The 20,190-nt window shown below is 40.8% G+C and overlaps 1 protein-coding gene across 1 annotated transcript; it reads left to right on the plus strand.

Annotated features, from left to right (window-relative positions):
• The first annotated feature begins 3,759 nt into the window (after positions 1-3,759).
• Positions 3,760-4,893, plus strand: LOC145950463 (uncharacterized). Its single transcript, XM_083061553.1, has one exon. The coding sequence runs from the start codon at positions 3,760-3,762 to the stop codon at positions 4,891-4,893; it is 1,134 nt and encodes a 377-aa protein (XP_082917679.1).
• Positions 4,894-20,190: the final 15,297 nt, after the last annotated feature.

The following is a 20,190-nucleotide window of genomic DNA, read 5'->3' on the forward strand; positions in this document are numbered from 1 at the left end:
TATAATTGGGAAAAACCCCTCATAAATGAGCATACAACAAACATAGGATTGGGGTCAATCCCACTATCCAACATACATTCCCACACCTAGAGCAAAGTTTCTCACTCCCCCCTTACTTGGATAAGCAGAAGACGAAGCTAGAGCGAAATCTGCTTGATCTCCTTCTCTTGGTTTTCCTTGGTCTTCAGAGAGTGTGTCTAGAAGAAGTGCTAGAGTATGCTTATAGATTTTAGGAGTGGCCAGAATGGCCCGTTTCGAATCTGGAACGACCCGTTCTGGATCCTTTCATCATGTGTAAAATTCACATCTAGAACGACCCGTTCTAAAACCAGAACGAGCTGTTCTAGAGACGAGTTTTATCTCACAATGACCATGTTTGGAATGGTCCGTTCTTAAACCAGAACGGGCCGTTCCCAACTAGGGTTATAGGCCTTTTTAGTAGTTTGGAACGGCATGTTCTAGGCTACCAAAAATAAGTCTTTTTAGTAGTCTGGAACGGTCCGTTCCAGTTTGGAAACGGCTCGTTCTGGGCTACTAAATTACCCTTAATAAATTTTATGAAAATTACTAAATTACCCTCCATAAAAAGTATGAAAACTTGGGTGTTACATTAACCCTGGCGTATCATATACATGTTGTTCCCATACATCCAATCGTGAATGTCACTCCTAAATAAACTAAAAGTGTATAACATTTTAGTCAATATCATCCTTGCCTTGGAAAGTAAGATCATGCAAGTTATCGGGATGAATTGGAGTAGAAGGAATGTGTTGGACCATGTCAAATTGTTGCATTATTACACGATCCAAATAATGATACTCAACGATGTGAAAATCAATAAGAGATACAACAACCCTCCAAATTGTAGAGTCTTGTAGATAGTAAGGAGGTAATGTAAACAAAAAATAAATATATGGTTGCCATACAACCTACATTAAACAAAAATAATTACTATATCAATATAAAATATGTGGAAGAAAATATGCACAAATATTTTGATGATGTCAAAGTGATTATAAAGCATTGAAGAAGAATCAAGGTTGAGCTAAAGCAAGTTGATACAAGAACAAGATCTCAAGTGTTATATAGATAAGTCTTGTCAACTTAGCTAAGAATGTAAAAAAATCTTTTAAAATTGCAAGTATGCTTGGCCTTAAGAATAAGTTTTCAAAAACCTCAAATTAATCTCTTTAAATTTAAGCAAGTTTTAAATCTTTTGAAAGTAATTAAAAATGTTTTTGAAATACTTAACAAAAGCTTTAAAGAATAGTTCAAATCATTTCTTAAAAGGGATATGTGAAAGAAATTATTGATATGAAGTTTTCTACATAAATTTTTTTGAAAAAAATGAAAAAATATGTTCTGGTAATCCATTACCAGACCTTGTAATCCATTACCAGAACAAGGAAACTTCAAAGTTCAAATTCTTAATACAAAATGTGTTTTGGTAATCGATTACCAGACCTTGTAATTGATTACAGAAGGGGAAACTTCAAAAATTTGAATTTAAAAGATACAACGTTTCAAATTTTTTGAACTTAAAACCGTTGTAATCGATTACCAAGTCTTGTAATCGATTACTAGAGTATCTTTTCTGAAAAATTATAAAGAGTTACAACTCTTTATGGAAAGAAACAACCTAAGAATTAATTGTCTATAAATACCTATAATTTTTCAGAAATAGGTTACGAACTCTATTATGAAAAAGTCATATACAAAAACATCTTGGCCAAATTCATTTGCATTATTCTAAAAGAGTTCATTAAGATCATAAAAGTGTATATCTACTCTTAAAAGAGAGTTATTCTGTAATTCCAAATTGATCATTGGATCGGCGAAGGAGAAAGGATTTTTCTCCTTGTTGGTTTTTGAATCTCAACACAAGGAAAGGGAGTTCCGAGGTGTTGGAGGATTCAAGTCTTGTAAGGTTTACAAGAATAGTGGAAATCTCAAGTGGGAGACTTGAGGACTGGACCTAGGCAGGATTGGCTGAGTTTGCAAATCTTCTTTCCCTATACTTTTAATTACTTGTTATTTATTGTGATTGAGTAGTTTGCATCATCATTCATTCTTTACATGTAAATTTATCTAAGGAGTTGAATTTGTAACAAAGTAATTCAGAAAAGTTTTATAAGAGAAAAATTTGGAAAACTTAATTCACCCCCCCCCCCCCTTTCAAGTTATATGAAGCTACTTGACAAACAAAATAAATTTAATTAAAAACAATATTTCTATTAACCTAATTGGTCAAAAAAAAAATTAAAATTTCACTATTTTAGTTTTTTTTTTCCTTCTTCAAGTTTATGCAAGTCATTGTATCACCTGTTGGATTGATAACAACATTGTTAGTATAACATTCTAATTAAATTTTCAAGCTTAATATGCTTAATATACCACAAATTATATACTTACTATTCTTACACCTAGAGGAACACCTGTAATAAATAGTGGTGGATGTGGTGGTGCGACTATTCAATTTAGTGACCGAAATGATGGTATCTAATTTAGCCATTGAAGTTATGGTATCTAATTTAACAATTGAAATAATTAGTGGCTATTATTAATGAACTCTCTTTTCTAGGTAAGATTTATGATAACTTTGATCATATTGACAAATTACTTCGTACTATAATTTATATAAACATTAATTTAATTAATATAATATTATACTTATGATAACTTATGATAAATATGTTTAATTTATATAATTGTTTGTAATATAATTTATATAAACATTATTTTAATTAATATAATATTATACTTTACAAAAAATTATTATTTTAATTAAACTTTATATATACTTAACATTTAAAATATCAAAATAAAATATTTTAAATATAATTAACTTTAAATATATTTAATGATAAATATATATTTTTATATGTTTATAATCTCAAAAAATATATAAATAAAAAATTAAATAAATGAAAATTTAAATTTATTTATAATTAAATTTTATATTTAATTCTAACATAATCTAAAAAATATACAATTTTGGCTAATTTATGTATTTTAAAAAAATTAATAAAAATATAATAATATAATTTATCTTTTGTTAAAATTCCTATATATTACTTTAAAAGTATAAATAAATAAAATTTAACATTTTTATTAAATATATTAGTACAATAGTAATGTAATTTAAAATTGTACGGTCTCGGTTATGGACCGACTTGACCTCCTTAATGGTGATAGTGTTAACGTCCCCACACTCGGTAATTACCCGACTATGCCTCCAAGCACTCGCCTTTAGGGACACTCGGAAATAAGGCGACCGCGATCCCCTTTTCGGCATCAACCTGGGGGAGGGCTCAGTGCGAGCCTATTCGGTTGTGGCCCAACTTGGCCTGGCAAGCTAGATTCTTCTCGCCTACAACGGGACCGCTCGACATGTATCTCGCTGGGCTTTCGGTACAGGCCCTGTCGGTCGGACCCCGATTGAGTTCGTTCCCGCTAATCCCGCGTCGACGTGATGAAAACGGTTAGGAAAATCCCTTGATCCTCGGGGTCCAAGAGGCCCACGAACAACTCACCATAAAACTCGAAACCCTAGAGTTGAAGAGACAGATTACACTTTTGAATGCTCTGGCTTTGAGGCTTGACCTAGGCAGAAACCCTAGCGCACCTCGTGGCCGGAACATTTTGGCGCCCACCGTGGGGCTACGGTGAAACTCTTCCTACGCCCCAAGAAACACAAAAAACCCACACTTTACCATGGCGAGAGGTGGCAACAACAACAACAACTCGCAACCACCAACCATGGAAGAAATGATGGCCATGATCAATGGCTTAAGGGAGGAGAATGCGCGGTCTAGGGAGAGAGAGGAGGCCATTCAACGAGAAAACGAGGAGATCAGGAGACGAGCGGATGAGATGCAGGCCAGAATAGCAGCTAGTACCAGGACTGTGGAGGAGGACATCATGATGGAGGTCCCCAGAGACTTCCGACCATTCTCGGAAGCCATAGAGGCCGAGATGATCCCTAGGGATCATCGGATACCACATGTCGAACCCTTTGATGGAACGCAGGACCCTAGTCAACATTTGACGGACTTCCGGGCTCAAATGTTGATCTGTGGAGGGAGCATGGAAGTCCGCTGCAAGTTGTTCATGGGCACACTCAAGAAGGCGGCGCTTGATTGGTTTAGTGGCCTCCCCGATCGATCCATCACCGACTTTGACGTCTTTAGTCGGTTGTTTATGGCTCAATTTGCCGCTAATAAGAAGAAGCCACCGATCACGTCGGATTTATTCGATCTTAAGCAGCAACGGGAGGAGTCATTGAAGGATTTCCTGCAGAGATTCAATGAGGTGGCTCTAAGGATAGCATCGGTGGATGAGAGAATGGCAGTCATCGCGTTTCAGAAAGGTTTGAGGTTCGGTGCCTTCGATATTGCACTTGAAAGAGCAAATTGCCAGACAATGTCGGAGGTGAGGGCTTTCGCCTTGAGCCACATCAAGACGGAGCAGAACCAGATCATCAAAAGGACAGCTGAGAACCGAGAAGCCGGAGGTAGCAATAAGGAGGGGAACAAGCATCTTCGACCGCGATCAGACTGGAACAAACGACAAGACCGGTACAACGTGAAGGACGGCAATTACAGGCAGGCCGATCACGGTGGTCGGTCAAGGGGCGAGTGGACGCGCAGCAGTGAAGAAGAGAAGTTCACTCCACTCACCGTACCAAGGCGACAAATACTCCACGATGTCAACAGTGCATCGTTGTTCGAGTTCCCGGCGGCGACGGACCGTCAGTTGGGCCCTTTCAAAACCGATTGGTGTGAGTTCCATAGGGCTCATGGGCACTCGACGGAAAATTGTTTCGTTCTGGGAAGACAGATCGAGCGTTTAATCAAGGAAGGAAGACTGAAGGAGTTTGTGGCGAGAAAGTAGGAGGGAAGCTCGTCAGATAGGAGACCCAGGCGCATGCAAGATGACACCAGGAGGGATAGGCATAGGGAGAGAACTCCTCCCAGAAACGCGCCAGCAAAGGTGTCAGATGTTCATCAGCAACCCATCCACGGCGATTTCAATACCATCGCAGGGGGCTTCGCCGGCGGGGGAACTACCTCGGCGGCCCGAAAGAGGTACGCTCGGTCGGTGCTGACGGTGTCGGAATTCAGGCGACCATCTCAGCCTGAGATTTCATTCTAAGACACGGATTACGAAGGAGTAGCCCCCCATGAGGACGACCCCGTCGTCGTATCGGCAATTGTCATGGGGTACAATGTGAAGCGCGTGTTGATTGACCAGGGAAGTTCCGCGAACATTTTGTTCTGGGAAACTTTTGAGGGGATGAAAATACCTAATGACCGACTAATTCCTTATGCAGGGACTCTAGTTGGTTTTGCAGGAGATCAAGTCATCGCAAGGGGATACGCCGATCTGGAGACGACCTTTGGCCAGGGAGCTCAGATGAAGACGGTGCTTGTTCGGTATTTGGTGGTCGACGCTCAGTCATCATACAGTATACTGATCGGTAGGCCGACTCTGAACAAATTGGGAGCGGTAGTATCCACTCCCCATCTAAAGGTAAAATACCCGTTGCCGAATGGCACTGTGGGGGTTCTCAGGGTGGACCAGGAGGTTGCTCGGAAATGTTATGGGGACAGTTTAAAGGCGCGAAGGCGACTGTACACTAAGCGGGTAGAGAAGGAGGTCCATTCTGTCGAACTGGATCCTAGAATGGGTCAGTTCGACCACCGACCCGCCCCAGCAGAGGACGTCAGAGAAGTGGAGGTAATGGAAGGAAGAAACGTGAAGATAGGTACCTCTTTGAAGCCCGAGGACGAAGAGAGACTGGTGAGGGTGCTGAAGGATAATGTGTCGGCATTTGCATGGCATTCCAGCGACATGCCTGGAATTGATCCAAATTTCTTGTGCCACAAGCTGGCCATAGACCCAAGCGCGAAAGCAGTGATCCAGAAGAGAAGGAAGTTTGGCGAGGAGAAACGAAGGGCTATCGCGGAAGAGACACAAAAGTTAGTAATGGCGGGACACATCCGAGAAATCCAATATCCGACCTGGTTGGCTAACGTAGTCATGGTGCGCAAAAGCAGCGGGAAGTGGAGAATGTGTACGGACTTCACCGACCTTAACAAGGCCTGCCCAAAAGACTCGTACCCACTGCCGAACATAGACTGTTTGGTGGATGGGGCATTGGGATACGAGCTACTAAGCTTCATGGATGCCTACTCGGGGTACAACCAAATCCGAATGCATCCTGCAGACGAAGATAAGACCGCTTTCATAGCCGATCAAGCAAATTTCTGCTACAGGGTTATGCCGTTCGGTCTGAAGAACGCAGGGGCGACTTATCAGCGACTGATGGACAAAGTCCTTGTGAGTCAATTAGGGCGGAACGTGGAAGCTTATGTAGATGACATGGTGGTGAAGTCAGAAAGCGTGAGTCGGCACTTTGGCGACTTGTAGGAATTGTTCGACACCATTGGCAAGTACCAACTCAAACTGAATCCTGAGAAGTGCTCTTTCGGTGTCCAGGCGGGAAAGTTCCTCGGTTTCCTGCTGACTCACCGCGGCATTGAAGCGAACCCGGACAAGTGCTCGGCGATCATCAACATGAGGAGTCCATGTACGGTGAAAGAGGTACAACAATTGACGGGAAGGATGGCTTCTCTCTCCCGATTTCTATCAAAAGCAGCGGATAAAGCCCTGCCCCTTTTTCAATGTCTGAGGAAGAACGACCGGTTTACTTGGACGGCCGAGTGTGAGGAAGCCTTCTCGGAACTCAAGAAGTTGCTGGCATCCCCGCCGATCTTAACCAAACCACGATCAAACTTGCCCATGTTGGTATACATCTCGGCATCCGACCGAGCTGTCAGTTCGGTTCTGGTACAAGAGCAAGAGACCTCTCAAGTCCCTATTTACTTCGTAAGTAGGGTCTTACAGGGAGCTGAGACGAGATATCAGAGAATCGAAAAGTTGGCCCTCGCGATACTAGTCACGGCGAGGAAGTTGAGACACTACTTCCAGAGTTACGAAATGATAATTCGTACTGATCATCCGATTCGACAAGTCTTGCAGAAACCCGATCTGGCTGGCAGGATGATGAAGTGGTCAGTCGAGTTATCATAATTTTCCATCAAGTATGAGCCGAGAGGAGCAATCAAAGCTCAAGCATTAGCCGATTTCCTAATAGAGTTAACCCCTCCGGCCGAGGAGAAAACGGCTAGTGAAACTCAGTGGATTCTATCGGTTGATGGTGCCTCAAATCTAGGAGGAAGTGGAGCTGGAATTGTCTTGGAAGGCCCGGGGGGAATACTACTAGAGCAGTCGCTGCGATTTGAATTCCGAGCGAGCAACAACCAGGCCGAGTACGAGGCGTTGTTGGCTGGCATGACGTTAGCGAAGGAAATGGGGGCGACAAGTTTATCAGCACGAAGTGACTCTCAACTGATCACGGGGCAGGTAGCAGGCACTTTCCAGGCAAAGGACCCTCAACTGGCAAAGTACTTGGAGAAAGTCAAGCTCCTATCGGAAAATTTCCGGGAGTTCATACTTAACCACGTACCACGAGAGCAGAATTCGAGGGCCGATCTGCTCTCCAAGCTTGCTAGCACAAAAAAGCCGGGAGCCACTCGGTCGGTCATCCAAGAGACTTTAGCGCAACCAAGTATCAATGAACCTCAAGGGAGTGTTCTTTTCATCCAAGAAGAGCTCAATTCATGGATGGGACCGTACATCGCATATTTAACTCGGGGGGAATTGCCAGAGGATAAAAAGGAGGCGTCACTAATACAGAGGGAGTCAGCCAGATTCGTAGTCATCAACGAGAGATTGTATCGAAGAGGTTTCAGCTCTCCCCTTCTAAGGTGTTTGACCACATCACAAGCGCAGAGAGTGATGGACGAAGTACATAGCGGAATGTGTGGAAGCCATATTGGAGGACGAGCTCTGGTATACAAGGTGGCGAGGGCAGGCTACTTTTGGCCGAGTCTGAGAAATGACTGCGTCAATTGGGTTCAAAAGTGTGACGGATATCAAAGGCATGCAACACTGCACCACTCCCCAGCTGAACGACTCCACTCGATTTTGTCTCCTAGGCCATTCAACAAGTGGGGTATTGACATACTCGGTCCATTTCCGATTGCGGTGAGACAGCTGAAGTTTTTAATAGTGGCGGTAGATTACTTTAGTAAATGGATCGAGGCGGAGCCGGTCGCAACCATCTCGGCAGAAAAGGTCAGGTCTTTTCTTTGGAAGAATGTGGTCTGCAGATATGGAGTCCCTCAAGTGCTCGTTTCAGATAATGGGACACAGTTTGCAAGCGCGAGAGTTCGAGATTTTTGTAAAGAGGTCGGTATCCGAATGGCATTCACCTCTGTTGAACACCCACAGTCTAACGGTCAGGCGGAGTCGGCCAACAAGGTAATCCTTACAGGATTGAAGAAACGTGTGCAAGATTCAGGCGCTTCATGGGTGGAAGAGCTTCCCCGAGTGCTATGGTCGTACCACACGACTGTTCATTCAACCACCCAAGATACTCCCTTCAATCTAGTATACGGAACCGACGCCATGATCCCGATCGAAATTGCAGAGCCTTCAGTGCGCGCTACAGCTTTTTCGGAGGAAGAATCCGACCAGGGAAGACGAGTTGATTTGGATTTGATCGCAGAGACAAGAGAAAAGGCAAGGATAAATCAAGTAGCGGCCCAGAGAAGAGCAGCATTCAAGTACAATACAAAGGTAAATCCAAGAGACTTTGTCGTCGGCGACCTAGTTTTGAGGCGAGCTCAGCTAACACAGATGAAGAACAAGTTATCGCCTAAGTGGGTCGGCCCTTATAAAATTGATGACGTGGTTGGCAAAGGGGCTTACCGACTTAAGACCTTGGATGGAGGGATGATACCGAGAACTTGGAACGCGGCCAATTTACGTTTCTATTATAGTTAGTCTCTCTTCTATCTTGTATTAGGTGCACTCTTTTCCTAACTCAGCATTTTGTCCCCGTAAAAATAAGAGGGGTTTTGGCTGAGAAGGTTTTTAACGAGGCACCATAGTTCGTCTATTATTCAATGAACATCATTATTGCTCATATTGTTTTTTTAATATTTTATAAATAACTCGTGATTGTCGGCAAAAGTCCGGCTGGGCGAGTATAAATAACTCGAAGACAAACTCGTGATTGTCGGCAAAAGTCCGGCTGGGTGAGTATAAATAACTCGAAGACAAACTCGTGATTGTCGGCAAAAGTCCGGCTGGGCGAGTATAAATAACTCGAAGACAAACTCGTGATTGTCGGCAAAAGTCCGGCTGGGCGAGTATAAATAACTCGAAGACAAACTCGTGATTGTCGGCAAAAGTCCGGCTGGGCGAGTATAAATAACTCGAAGACAAACTCGTGATTGTCGGAAAAAGTCTGGCTGGGCGAGTATAAATAACTCGAAGACAAACTCGTGATTGTCGGCAAAAGTCCGGCTGGGCGAGTATAAATAACTCGAAGACAAACTCGTGATTGTCGGCAAAAGTCCGGCTGGGCGAGTATAAATAACTCGAAGACAAACTCGTGATTGTCGGCAAAAGTCCGACTGGGCGAGTATAAATAACTCGAAGACAAACTCGTGATTGTCGGCAAAAGTCCGGCTGGGCGAGTATAAATAACTCGAAGACAAACTCGTGATTGTCGGCAAAAGTCCGGCTGGGCGAGTATAAATAACTCAAAGACAAACTCGTGATTGTCGGCAAAAGTCCGACTGGGCGAGTATAAATAACTCGAAGACAAACTCGTGATTGTCGGCAAAAGTCCGGCTGGGCGAGTATAAATAACTCGAAGACAAACTCGTGATTGTCGGCAAAAGTCCGACTGGGCGAGTATAAATAACTCGAAGACAAACTCGTGATTGTCGGCAAAAGTCCGACTGGGCGAGTATAAATAACTCGAAGACAAACTCGTGATTGTCGGCAAAAGTCCGACTGGGCGAGTATAAATAACTCGAAGACAAACTCGTGATTGTCGGCAAAAGTCAGGCTGGGCGAGTATAAATAACTCGAAGACAAACTCGTGATTGTCGGCAAAAGTCCGACTGGGCGAGTATAAATAACTCCAAGACAAACTCGTGATTGTCGGCAAATATCCGACTGGGCGAGTATAAATAACTCGAAGACAAACTCGTGATTGTCGGCAAAAGTCCGGCTGGGCGAGTATAAATAACTCGAAGACAAACTCGTGATTGTCGGCAAAAGTCCGGCTGGGCAAGTATAAATAACTCGAAGACAAACTCGTGATTGTCGGCAAAAGTCCGGCTGGGCGAGTATAAATAACTCGAAGACAAACTCGTGATTGTCGGCAAAAGTCCGGCTGGGCGAGTATAAATAACTCGAAGACAAACTCGTGATTGTCGGCAAAAGTCCGGCTGGGCGAGTATAAATAACTCGAAGACAAACTCGTGATTGTCGGCAAAAGTCCGACTGGGCGAGTATAAATAACTCGAAGACAAACTCGTGATTGTCGGAAAAAGTCCGGCTGGGCGAGTATAAATAACTCGAAGACAAACTCGTGATTGTCGGCAAAAGTCCGGCTGGGCGAGTATAAATAACTCGAAGACAAACTCGTGATTGTCGGCAAAAGTTCGGCTGGGCGAGTATAAATAACTCGAAGACAAACTCGTGATTGTCGGCAAAAGTCCGGCTGGGCGAGTATAAATAACTCGAAGACAAACTCGTGATTGTCGGCAAAAGTCCGGCTGGGCGAGTATAAATAACTCGAAGACAAACTCGTGATTGTCGGCAAAAGTCCGACTGGGCGAGTATAAATAACTCGAAGACAAACTCGTGATTGTCGGCAAAAGTCCGGCTGGGCGAGTATAAATAACTCGAAGACAAACTCGTGATTGTCAGCAAAAGTCCGGCTGGGCGAGTATAAATAACTCGAAGAAAAACTCGTGATTGTCGGCAAAAGTCCGGCTGGGCGAGTATAAATAACTCGAAGACAAACTCGTGATTGTCGGCAAAAGTCCGACTGGGCGAGTATAAATAACTCGAAGACAAACTCGTGATTGTCGGCAAAAGTCCGACTGGGCGAGTATAAATAACTCGAAGATAAACTCGTGATTGTCGGCAAAAGTCAGGCTGGGCGAGTATAAATAACTCGAAGACAAACTCGTGATTGTCGGCAAAAGTCTGACTGGGCGAGTATAAATAACTCGAAGACAAACTCGTGATTGTCGTCAAATATCCGATTGGGCGAGTATAAATAACTCGAAGACAAACTCGTAATTGTCGGCAAAAGTCCGGCTGGGCGAGTATAAATAACTCGAAGACAAACTCGTGATTGTCGGCAAAAGTCCGACTGGGCGAGTATAAATAACTCGAAGACAAACTCGTGATTGTCGGCAAAAGTCCGGCTGGGCGAGTATAAATAACTCGAAGACAAACTCGTGATTGTCGGCAAAAGTCCGGCTGGACGAGTATAAATAACTCGAAGACAAACTCGTGATTGTCGGCAAAAGTCCGGCTGGGCGAGTATAAATAACTCGAAGACAAACTCGTGATTGTCGGCAAATATCCGACTGATCGAGTATAAAAAAAAAAAAAAAAAAAAAAATCTTCAAGTCAGGAATCGTACGACTCTAGGCAGAATTGTCTCGTTCGTGATTCGGGCGAGATACGATTCAAAGGCCAGTAAATCAATTTCTTCCATACTCGGTATTGGGGCGAATAGTTACGACAGCAAGAAACATTTTTATATTGAAGGAATCAGCGCATGACCGCTACTGAATTCGGAATTTGACCGAGTATGCCGGGAAAAATGTTCACATAACTTAGAATTTTTTAGTTCAATTCTTGAGCTCGGATTTTGACCGAGTATGCCGGGAAAAATGTTATTATAACAGAATTTTTTGGTTTAATTCTTGAGATCGGAATTTGACCGAGTACCCCGGGAAAAATGTTCATACGACTTGGAATTTTTTAGTTCAATTCTTGAGATCGGAATTTGACCGAGTATGCCGGGAAAAACGTTATTATAACTTAGAATTTTTTAGTTTAATTCTTGAGATCGGAATTTGACCGAGTACCCCGGGAAAAATGTTCATATGACTTAGAATTTTTTAGTTCAATTCTTGAGCTCGGATTTTGACCGAGTATGCCGGGAAAAATGTTATTATAACTTGGAATTTTTTAGTTCAATTCTTAAGATCGGAATTTGACCGAGTACCCCGGGAAAAATGTTCATATGACTTGGAATTTTTTAGTTCAATTCTTGAGCTCGGAATTTGACCGAGTATGCCGGGAAAAATATTCACATAACTTGGAATTTTTTAGTTCAATTCTTGAGCTCGGAATTTGACCGAGTATGCCGGGAAAAATGTTCACATAACTTAGAATTTTTTGGTTTAATTCTTGAGCTCGGATTTTGACCAATTATGCCAGGAAAAATGTTATTATAACTTAGAATTTTTTAGTTTAATTCTTGAGATCGGAATTTGACCGAGTACCCCGGGAAAAATGTTCATATGACTTGGAATTTTTTAGTTCAATTCTTGAGCTCGGAATTTGACCGAGTATGCCGGGAAAAATGTTCACATAACTTAGAATTTTTTAGTTCAATTCTTGAGCTCGGATTTTGACCGAGTATGCCGGGAAAAATGTTATTATAACTTAGAATTTTTTAGTTTAATTCTTGAGATCGGAATTTGACCGAGTATGCCGGGAAAAACGTTCATATAACTTGGAATTTTTTAGTTCAATTCTTGAGCTCGGAATTTGACCGAGTATCCCGGGAAAATGTTATTATAACAAACTTTTGTTCAATTTGGGCTCGGAATTTGTCCGAGTGCGCTTGGAAATTGTTCATAAAACAGAAAAGTTTCCTCATTAAGGCCATTTAGCTGGGGAAGCGCTCATTATGAATTTACACATTTTTAGGCATTATCCAGGTTTCCCTTTAATCAGTTTAAAAATGTCAAATAATGCGACGTGGAGCATGAGCAAGACTTCTCGGATCGAAACATAAAGAAAATATTAGACCTTCAAAACATTAAGTTCATACATGAGAAAACTTACGAAAATAGGGTTATGCATAAGTTCGCACAAAACAAAGCGATAATTACAAGGAAATCCTAAGGCAAGGGATTATCAAGCAAGGTCAATCATCTTCCGGGGGATCTACTAGTTCCCCATTCACGATTTCCTTGAAGTAACCAAGTCGGTCAAGATCTACATCGGCATGGAGAATCTTCACTTGACTCGTGGCAGCATCAAAACCTTGAACGAACTTCTGCAGAGAGTCAATCTTGGCCGCTTTAAGGTCATTTTGGAGATTCTCCACTTCAATTTTCATCATGGACAGATCATTCTCGAAGACGCTGGCAGCATCAGCCGACTTGTCCCGAGACAGATGTGCCTCCTCTAACTCTTTCTCCATCGCCATCTTCTCAGCAGCCCAAGCCTTTTTCTCTTCCTCAAAGGCACGACGACCCTCCAGCAGTTTATCTCGTTCATTGGATACCCACTTGAAATCGGCCTTGCTCTTATTCAAGTTATCCTCCAAAGTAGAGATCCTTTTCGCCTGCACCTTGGTCTCTCTCACTAGCCCTCGAATTTTATCTTCATTAACAAGCGAAAGTGCTGAGAGACGGTTCGTTAGCGACTCAATCCCTTTAGCAATTGAGAAAGCACTCATTTTCTCTAAGTCATCGCGGTCTCCTTCTAGCAGGTCAGTCCCGCGGATATGGGCACTATGGTTGAATTTTTCATCCCAAAAAGAGGCCACGTCGCCACGATCGGTGCCATGATCAACTGGATCCCAGTTTTCACCAAGGCAAGCGCTAATAGTCCTCTCCGCCGATTGGACCTCCGTGTCGCCTTTATCCACCTCGGCAGCCACAATAGTGTCCAAACTGACTACCGAAATGGGTCTATCGGCCTCGCGACGACGCTTGTGCGAAGTTTCGCCCACGTTTTTCGCCGATGCCCCAGGATTCGCGACCACAACAACCCTCTCGGTCGCCGACTCACCAACACCGCCAGCTTGAGAAGCCTTTTGTTGCTTCCATAACTTCAACATTTCACGAGTCCCCAAGCTAGCCATTCTATCTGCAAAAACCGCACCCAAAAATTAATAATGACAACAAAGGCCAGAAATGAAATAAACAATTTTAATATTCCAACAAGCACAAAATACCTATATATATTCTCAACTCCTGGGGCCTATTTTCTAGATCTAGGAGTTTCGCGGTGTTGAAAAGGGTTTTCAGGTCTTCAAGTTTTTTTACGTCCTCTCGGTCATTCTCCGGGAGTGACTCGGGACTTAGCCCACCAAAAGAGACCGGTCGCTTGTTCCAGAAAAGAGGATACCCATCAAATAAACCCTCTTGCCCGGGTAGGCACCGAATGCGAAAAAAAGATTTTTTAAAGTCCTTATACGATGACTGAAACAGAGATAGTAAGCCTCAACCCGACACACTACCCACGGACACCCAGCTACTACGTTTGGAAACACGAGCTTCGAAGAAGTAAAAGAATTTACTAGGAGTCGGTATTATTCCGAGGCTGGAACATAAAATCTCGAACCCCCTAACGAAGGCCCAACTATTTGGGTGGAATTGGGTTGGGGCTACATTCAAGGCCCTAAGCACTCCCTTTTCGCACTCGGTAAGAGGCCACCTAACCTTAAGTTTAGCAACTAGGGTAACATAACAAAAGGTAAAACGCTCCGAGTCTGAACTTATACACACTGGTTCTTTATCTACACAAGGCTCGCAAACTAGGATTTTTTCAGAACCCCGACTTACAACATGTTCATTATTGAAACTTTCCATCGCAACCCAAGAATTTATACAAGAATCACACCTCAATACATCATCCTTCACCCATTCATAAACCTCTTTATAATTTACCAATTCCATAGATTTAAAGCCTATATAGCCAAATAACTAGAGCGACAGGTAAAGAACAACTACTAAACACAATAAGTATTTGGGGTACCTACCAAGATTTCAAAAAAAAAGACACTTCCTTTCCTTTAGAAAATGCCTCAGAACCACCGTGAACCACCGTGAGGAGACGGAGAAAAAGAAGAGAGCTCGCCGGGGAAGAAACACAAAGGAAAAACGAGGGAGCAAAAGAGTGAAATAATATGTGAAAAAGGGGTATTTATAGAAACAAAGAGTCGCGCGTGGGGAAGGACGCGCGTGAAACGCCACGTCCCCTGACCTTTGGGGCCCCCAACGCTTCTGCCACGCGCACCAATTGACACGTGGTACGGTCATAATGATTCTTTTCGAAAGACGGCGTTGTAATGAATGCATTCCCTTCAAGGGTAAGGCGAAGAGACACGTCTTGGGAACTGTTACGCATTCGATACCTCAAACGCCACCCGAATCGGATCCTGATCCCCTTTGTAAGCCTTTTCGCCTTAATGGCTCAAGGCTGGAAGGCAAGTGTACGGTCTCGGTCATGGACCGACTTGGTCTCCTTAATGGTGATAGTGTTAATATCCCTACACTCGGTAATTACCCGACTAGGTCTCCAAGCACCCACCTTTCTCGGCTCGATACTGGGGCGACGCAAAGAAGAGGCCCGCTCTAGCCTTTTCGCCTTAATGGCTCAAGGCTGGAAGGCAAGTGTACGGTCTCGGTTATGGACCGACTTGACCTCCTTAATGGTGATAGTGTTAACGTCCCCACACTCGGTAATTACCCGACTATGCCTCCAAGCACTCGCCTTTAGGGACACTCGGAAATAAGGCGACCGCGATCCCCTTTTCGGCATCAACCTGGGGGAGGGCTCAGTGCGAGCCTATTCGGTTGTGGCCCAACTTGGCCTGGCAAGCTAGATTCTTCTCGCCTACAACGGGACCGCTCGACATGTATCTCGCTGGGCTTTCGGTACAGGCCCTGTCGGTCGGACCCCGATTGAGTTCGTTCCCGCTAATCCCGCGTCGACGTGATGAAAACGGTTAGGAAAATCCCTTGATCCTCGGGGTCCAAGAGGCCCACGAACAACTCACCATAAAACTCGAAACCCTAGAGTTGAAGAGACAGATTACACTTTTGAATGTTCTGGCTTTGAGGCTTGACCTAGGCAGAAACCCTAGCGCACCTCGTGGCCGGAACAAAAATAAAATTAACTTATATTTTGATTATAATATCATTTAAATAAATAAAAATTAAATAAATCATAATATAATACTTTATATAATTTATTTTGTTTGTATGAAATTTCTATCATTATACTCAAAAAAATGCTTCTAATATAAGTTTATACATTTTTTTAATCATATTTCATTAGAAAATTTTATAATTAAATAATTAATTTTGTTCAACTTTCATCATATTTCATATTCATTCATATTTTAACAAACTAAATTATTAAATATACCTAAAAATATTTCTTTAATTGCTACAAATTAAGTTATTAACCAAATTTTAAAAATTTCACAAAAATTTACTCCATAATACAATTTTAAATGTGACAAATTTTTATTTTATAAAATGTAAAATATAAAATAGCAATTATAACTAGCAACCATATATTTCTTTATTTAAACCCTAAAAAAAAATAAAAACAATGACAATATTTCCTTATTTCTACATATTAAGTAATTAACTAAATTTATAATACTTCATAAAATCATTTCAACATAGTAAAATAATCACAACACAAATATTTTATTAATCATCTTTAAACTTTTACTTAACAAATATTGTGAAATAAATTATATTTTTAAATTTAAAAATTGTAACTAATGTTTAGTGAAAATATAAATTGGGATGCAACAAGTGATGAAATTAGATGAAAACCAACCTGCAAAATAAATCTAGAATATATATTAAAAATAAATAAAATCACATATCAAGAACGTAAACAAAATATAATCTAACAAATAAAAATAAAAATAAATAAGCCAGAACAAATAAACAATCAAAACACGAGCGATACCACCTAACCACTACTTCTTACGTAAACAAGAAGTATCAAAACAAATAAACAATCGTGAGAATGAAGAAAGTAATTATAAATAGCATCAACTAAGCTATATCATGTCTACTAACCATATTTTGAGAAGAGAAACACCTAATTAAGCACAACAACATCAATAGAAAGAAAACATCATCATCATCATCAAAAAGCAAAGCATCATCAAAATACACAACAAGCAAAACATTGTCAGTGTACACAATAGAATCATGATAAGCACATAACACACATGTCCGATTTGAATCAACATGGCTCTGATATCACTTAATGTGACACCCTCTACCCCACATATAAATATACAATTATATAAAATAATAAGAGTAAATAGAAACCTTCATAATTAGAACATCTCAAATAACATAAGGGTAAAATGCTCACATTCACATCTTAAAACACTTTCATAATGAAGTAATTCAATTATCAAATTAATCTAAGTAAATAGACAACTTAATTTTAATTAATGAACGAAATAACATATAAGTCATCTAATTTACAAAGTAATAAAAGACATCTTATTCTATCCCCTGGTATCACATGTCCTAATCAAAGCATGCCCAATACAAAAGCTTAAACATCATCACTAACATCCTTCTACTAATGATCACCTACAATACAATTTTAAACATACACAAATGTTAAGTCTCAATTTTACCTCTTTTTGGATGAGACTTATTGAACAAATTCCACTCATCCTTTGAACCATTGCAATATAATTATTCTCTTTTTGGTTCATTTTGCGTGCAGATATAACTAACCCAAATTCAGCTAACAATACCTTAATACACCTCATTTTTTGTGCAGGTATTGAGCTAGAGATTTGAGGATTGAAGATCTTTGGGATTGGAAACATAAGGAGCCAAGGAGTAGAGCAGAGTGGCTGCGCTGGGCGCAAGATGACGTCGCGTCGGGCTTGAGAAGAACAGAGCAGTGGACTTCTGGAAGTCATACATGCGCCGGGCGCGAGACTCCACCACGCCGGGCGTGATCGAGGCACAGAGTACCTCAAAACTCTCTGGAATGAATTGCGCCGGGCTTAATAGAGAATTGCGCCGGGCGCTCTCTAAGGCAGAGAATGCTTGAAAGCCTCTGGAAGACACTGCGCCGGGCGTAAAAAGTAATTGCGCCGGGCTTATAATGAGGCAGAAAGTGCTCAGAAGACACTGCGCCAGGCGCGAAGACTTAGGCGCCGGGCGCGAAACCCTAATCTGACCTCCCAGGCTCGTATTTGAAGCCATTTTCGAGGGTTTCTCCCTCATTCTCACATTGGGCGCCTCCAGGAGCTGCGGAAGGGATTCCTAGGGCTTGGGATCGTTCGTGTGCGGATCTTTCCTTCGGTTCTTCATCCTCCTTTCATCTCTATTTTGTATTTGCCCTCTTTGTTGAGTGGTTTCACCCATTTTGTGGGGTTAGATGTAGCCAACATACTCTATTGTAATCCTTACGTTTTCAATGATATATATATTTGTTGTTTCATTCATTGTTGTGTTTGTTTCTTTGCTTAATGCTTGCTTTGGATTGATCACCCTTTGCATGATTTAAGGTTCCATTGAGTATTGGGAAATACCTTTGAAATTAGTTCTGGAACATATGCCTAGTGGAGATTGTATCTAGGGATAGAGCTTGACCCATTAGTAGTCTTAAACCCTAGCCCGTAATGCGGGTGTAGGTATTGGGTACTCAAGGGATTGATATTCAATATCCGCACCTAGGCTCTTTCTCTAAGGGATTAGGTTTGAGTAAACTATTGGGTTGACTAAGCAATGAATTTAACAAGAGATTAAGGATACATTAGTGTTACGTTCGGTGAAATCTGACCCCCACAGCCTCACAATACCATTATCCCATTTCTACTCTTTCCCATTCTAAAACTAATCTTTTTATAGTTTTAACATTCCAATAGTCATGCTCTTCATCTCACATTTACATGACAAACTATAAATTGGAATTATTCTTTAGTCACGAATAGTCAATAAATGCTTATTTTACCTTCTAATCCCTGTGGATACGATATTTTTACTACTTGAACGGCCGGTATACTTGCCGTGTTTGAGACCGTTGATGGAATTAAACTGATTTACAATTATAACAAAAGTACTTCAACGGAAATCTCAACAACAAACAAACAAGGGAGTGAGAAACATCTCACTCGAGTTCAGGTGCAAAAACAATTGTTAGATAACATACACACACTAAAAGAAAAATGGTCTATACCTACACATAGTTTTACCTATACACGAGTTAGCATAGGTAAAAACTCCAAAATATTTCTACCTACACATGTTTAATATAAGTAAATCCCAAAAGATTTTACTTATAGGCACTTTATGTAGCTAAAACCTTAAAAAAAATTATTAATAAATGTCTTATTGATGACTAATATTTTATTTACTTACTAGTAATTATTTTATTAAGGTATTGATTATGAATTTATTAATAATTGTTGTTATATAAAATATTAAGTAATTATCAATTATTATTAATAATTACTTTAATCTATTTTTTAATTTTAGTTAGTGAAAAAAAAATATTTTCAACTTGCACGTCAAAATTAAGTGCACACTATAAGTAGTATAAAAAACGCACAGTATAATTTAATAAACTTTTTAATATTTATTTTTTCATTCTTGGGTGACCTTTGGGCTCTTGGAAGATCCCTCTCTCTACTGTTTTAGTTTTTCTCTCAAATGAAGTAAAACCTATTTTAATTTTGTTTCGTTTTGGTCATTATGCCTCTTTATGCCAGAAAAATAAAAAAGAGTTAAGTCAAAATAACTAATATTGGGCCATTACCCATAACAAGAGAGTGAAGTTAAAATAAAATTTATTGCTATCGATTCAAATTTCTTTTAAGTTCACTTTACCTTTTCTTAGGGTACGTGTCTTCACCTCGTGCATACATAACCTGAAGATTTGGTTTCGAATTCGTAGATCTCGTAACAAGTGTACTCTAGGTTTTTCAATAATTACTTCATTGCAATTTATTTTCTGAGTTTTTCTTTTGTATATCTTCTCTTGTATCAAAGGTAATAGAAATATTCTTCTCTTCAAATGATGTATTGTGTGATCATTGTGGTGTGTTTATTTTGATTTTCTTTTTTATAGACGAGCTTGATCTTACGAGAATGATGTTATATTTATTGTTTTTACAAAAGGAGTTGTACTTATATTTTTGTCAAACTTAAGTGTAGATAAAATATATTTTAGTCAAACTTAGTCCAAAGTAGTGTTAGACAAAAAAATTTCTTTCCT

The sequence above is a fragment of the Cajanus cajan genome, chromosome 8 (genome assembly GCF_000230855.2).
Source record: "Cajanus cajan strain Asha chromosome 8, NIPB_CcT2T_4, whole genome shotgun sequence".
Taxonomy (NCBI): Eukaryota; Viridiplantae; Streptophyta; class Magnoliopsida; order Fabales; family Fabaceae; genus Cajanus; species Cajanus cajan.

Coding starts and splice junctions, on each gene's coding strand:
- LOC145950463 (XM_083061553.1), top strand. CDS start 3,760: ATGGAAGAAATGATGGCCATGATCAATGGCTTAAGGGAGGAGAATGCG.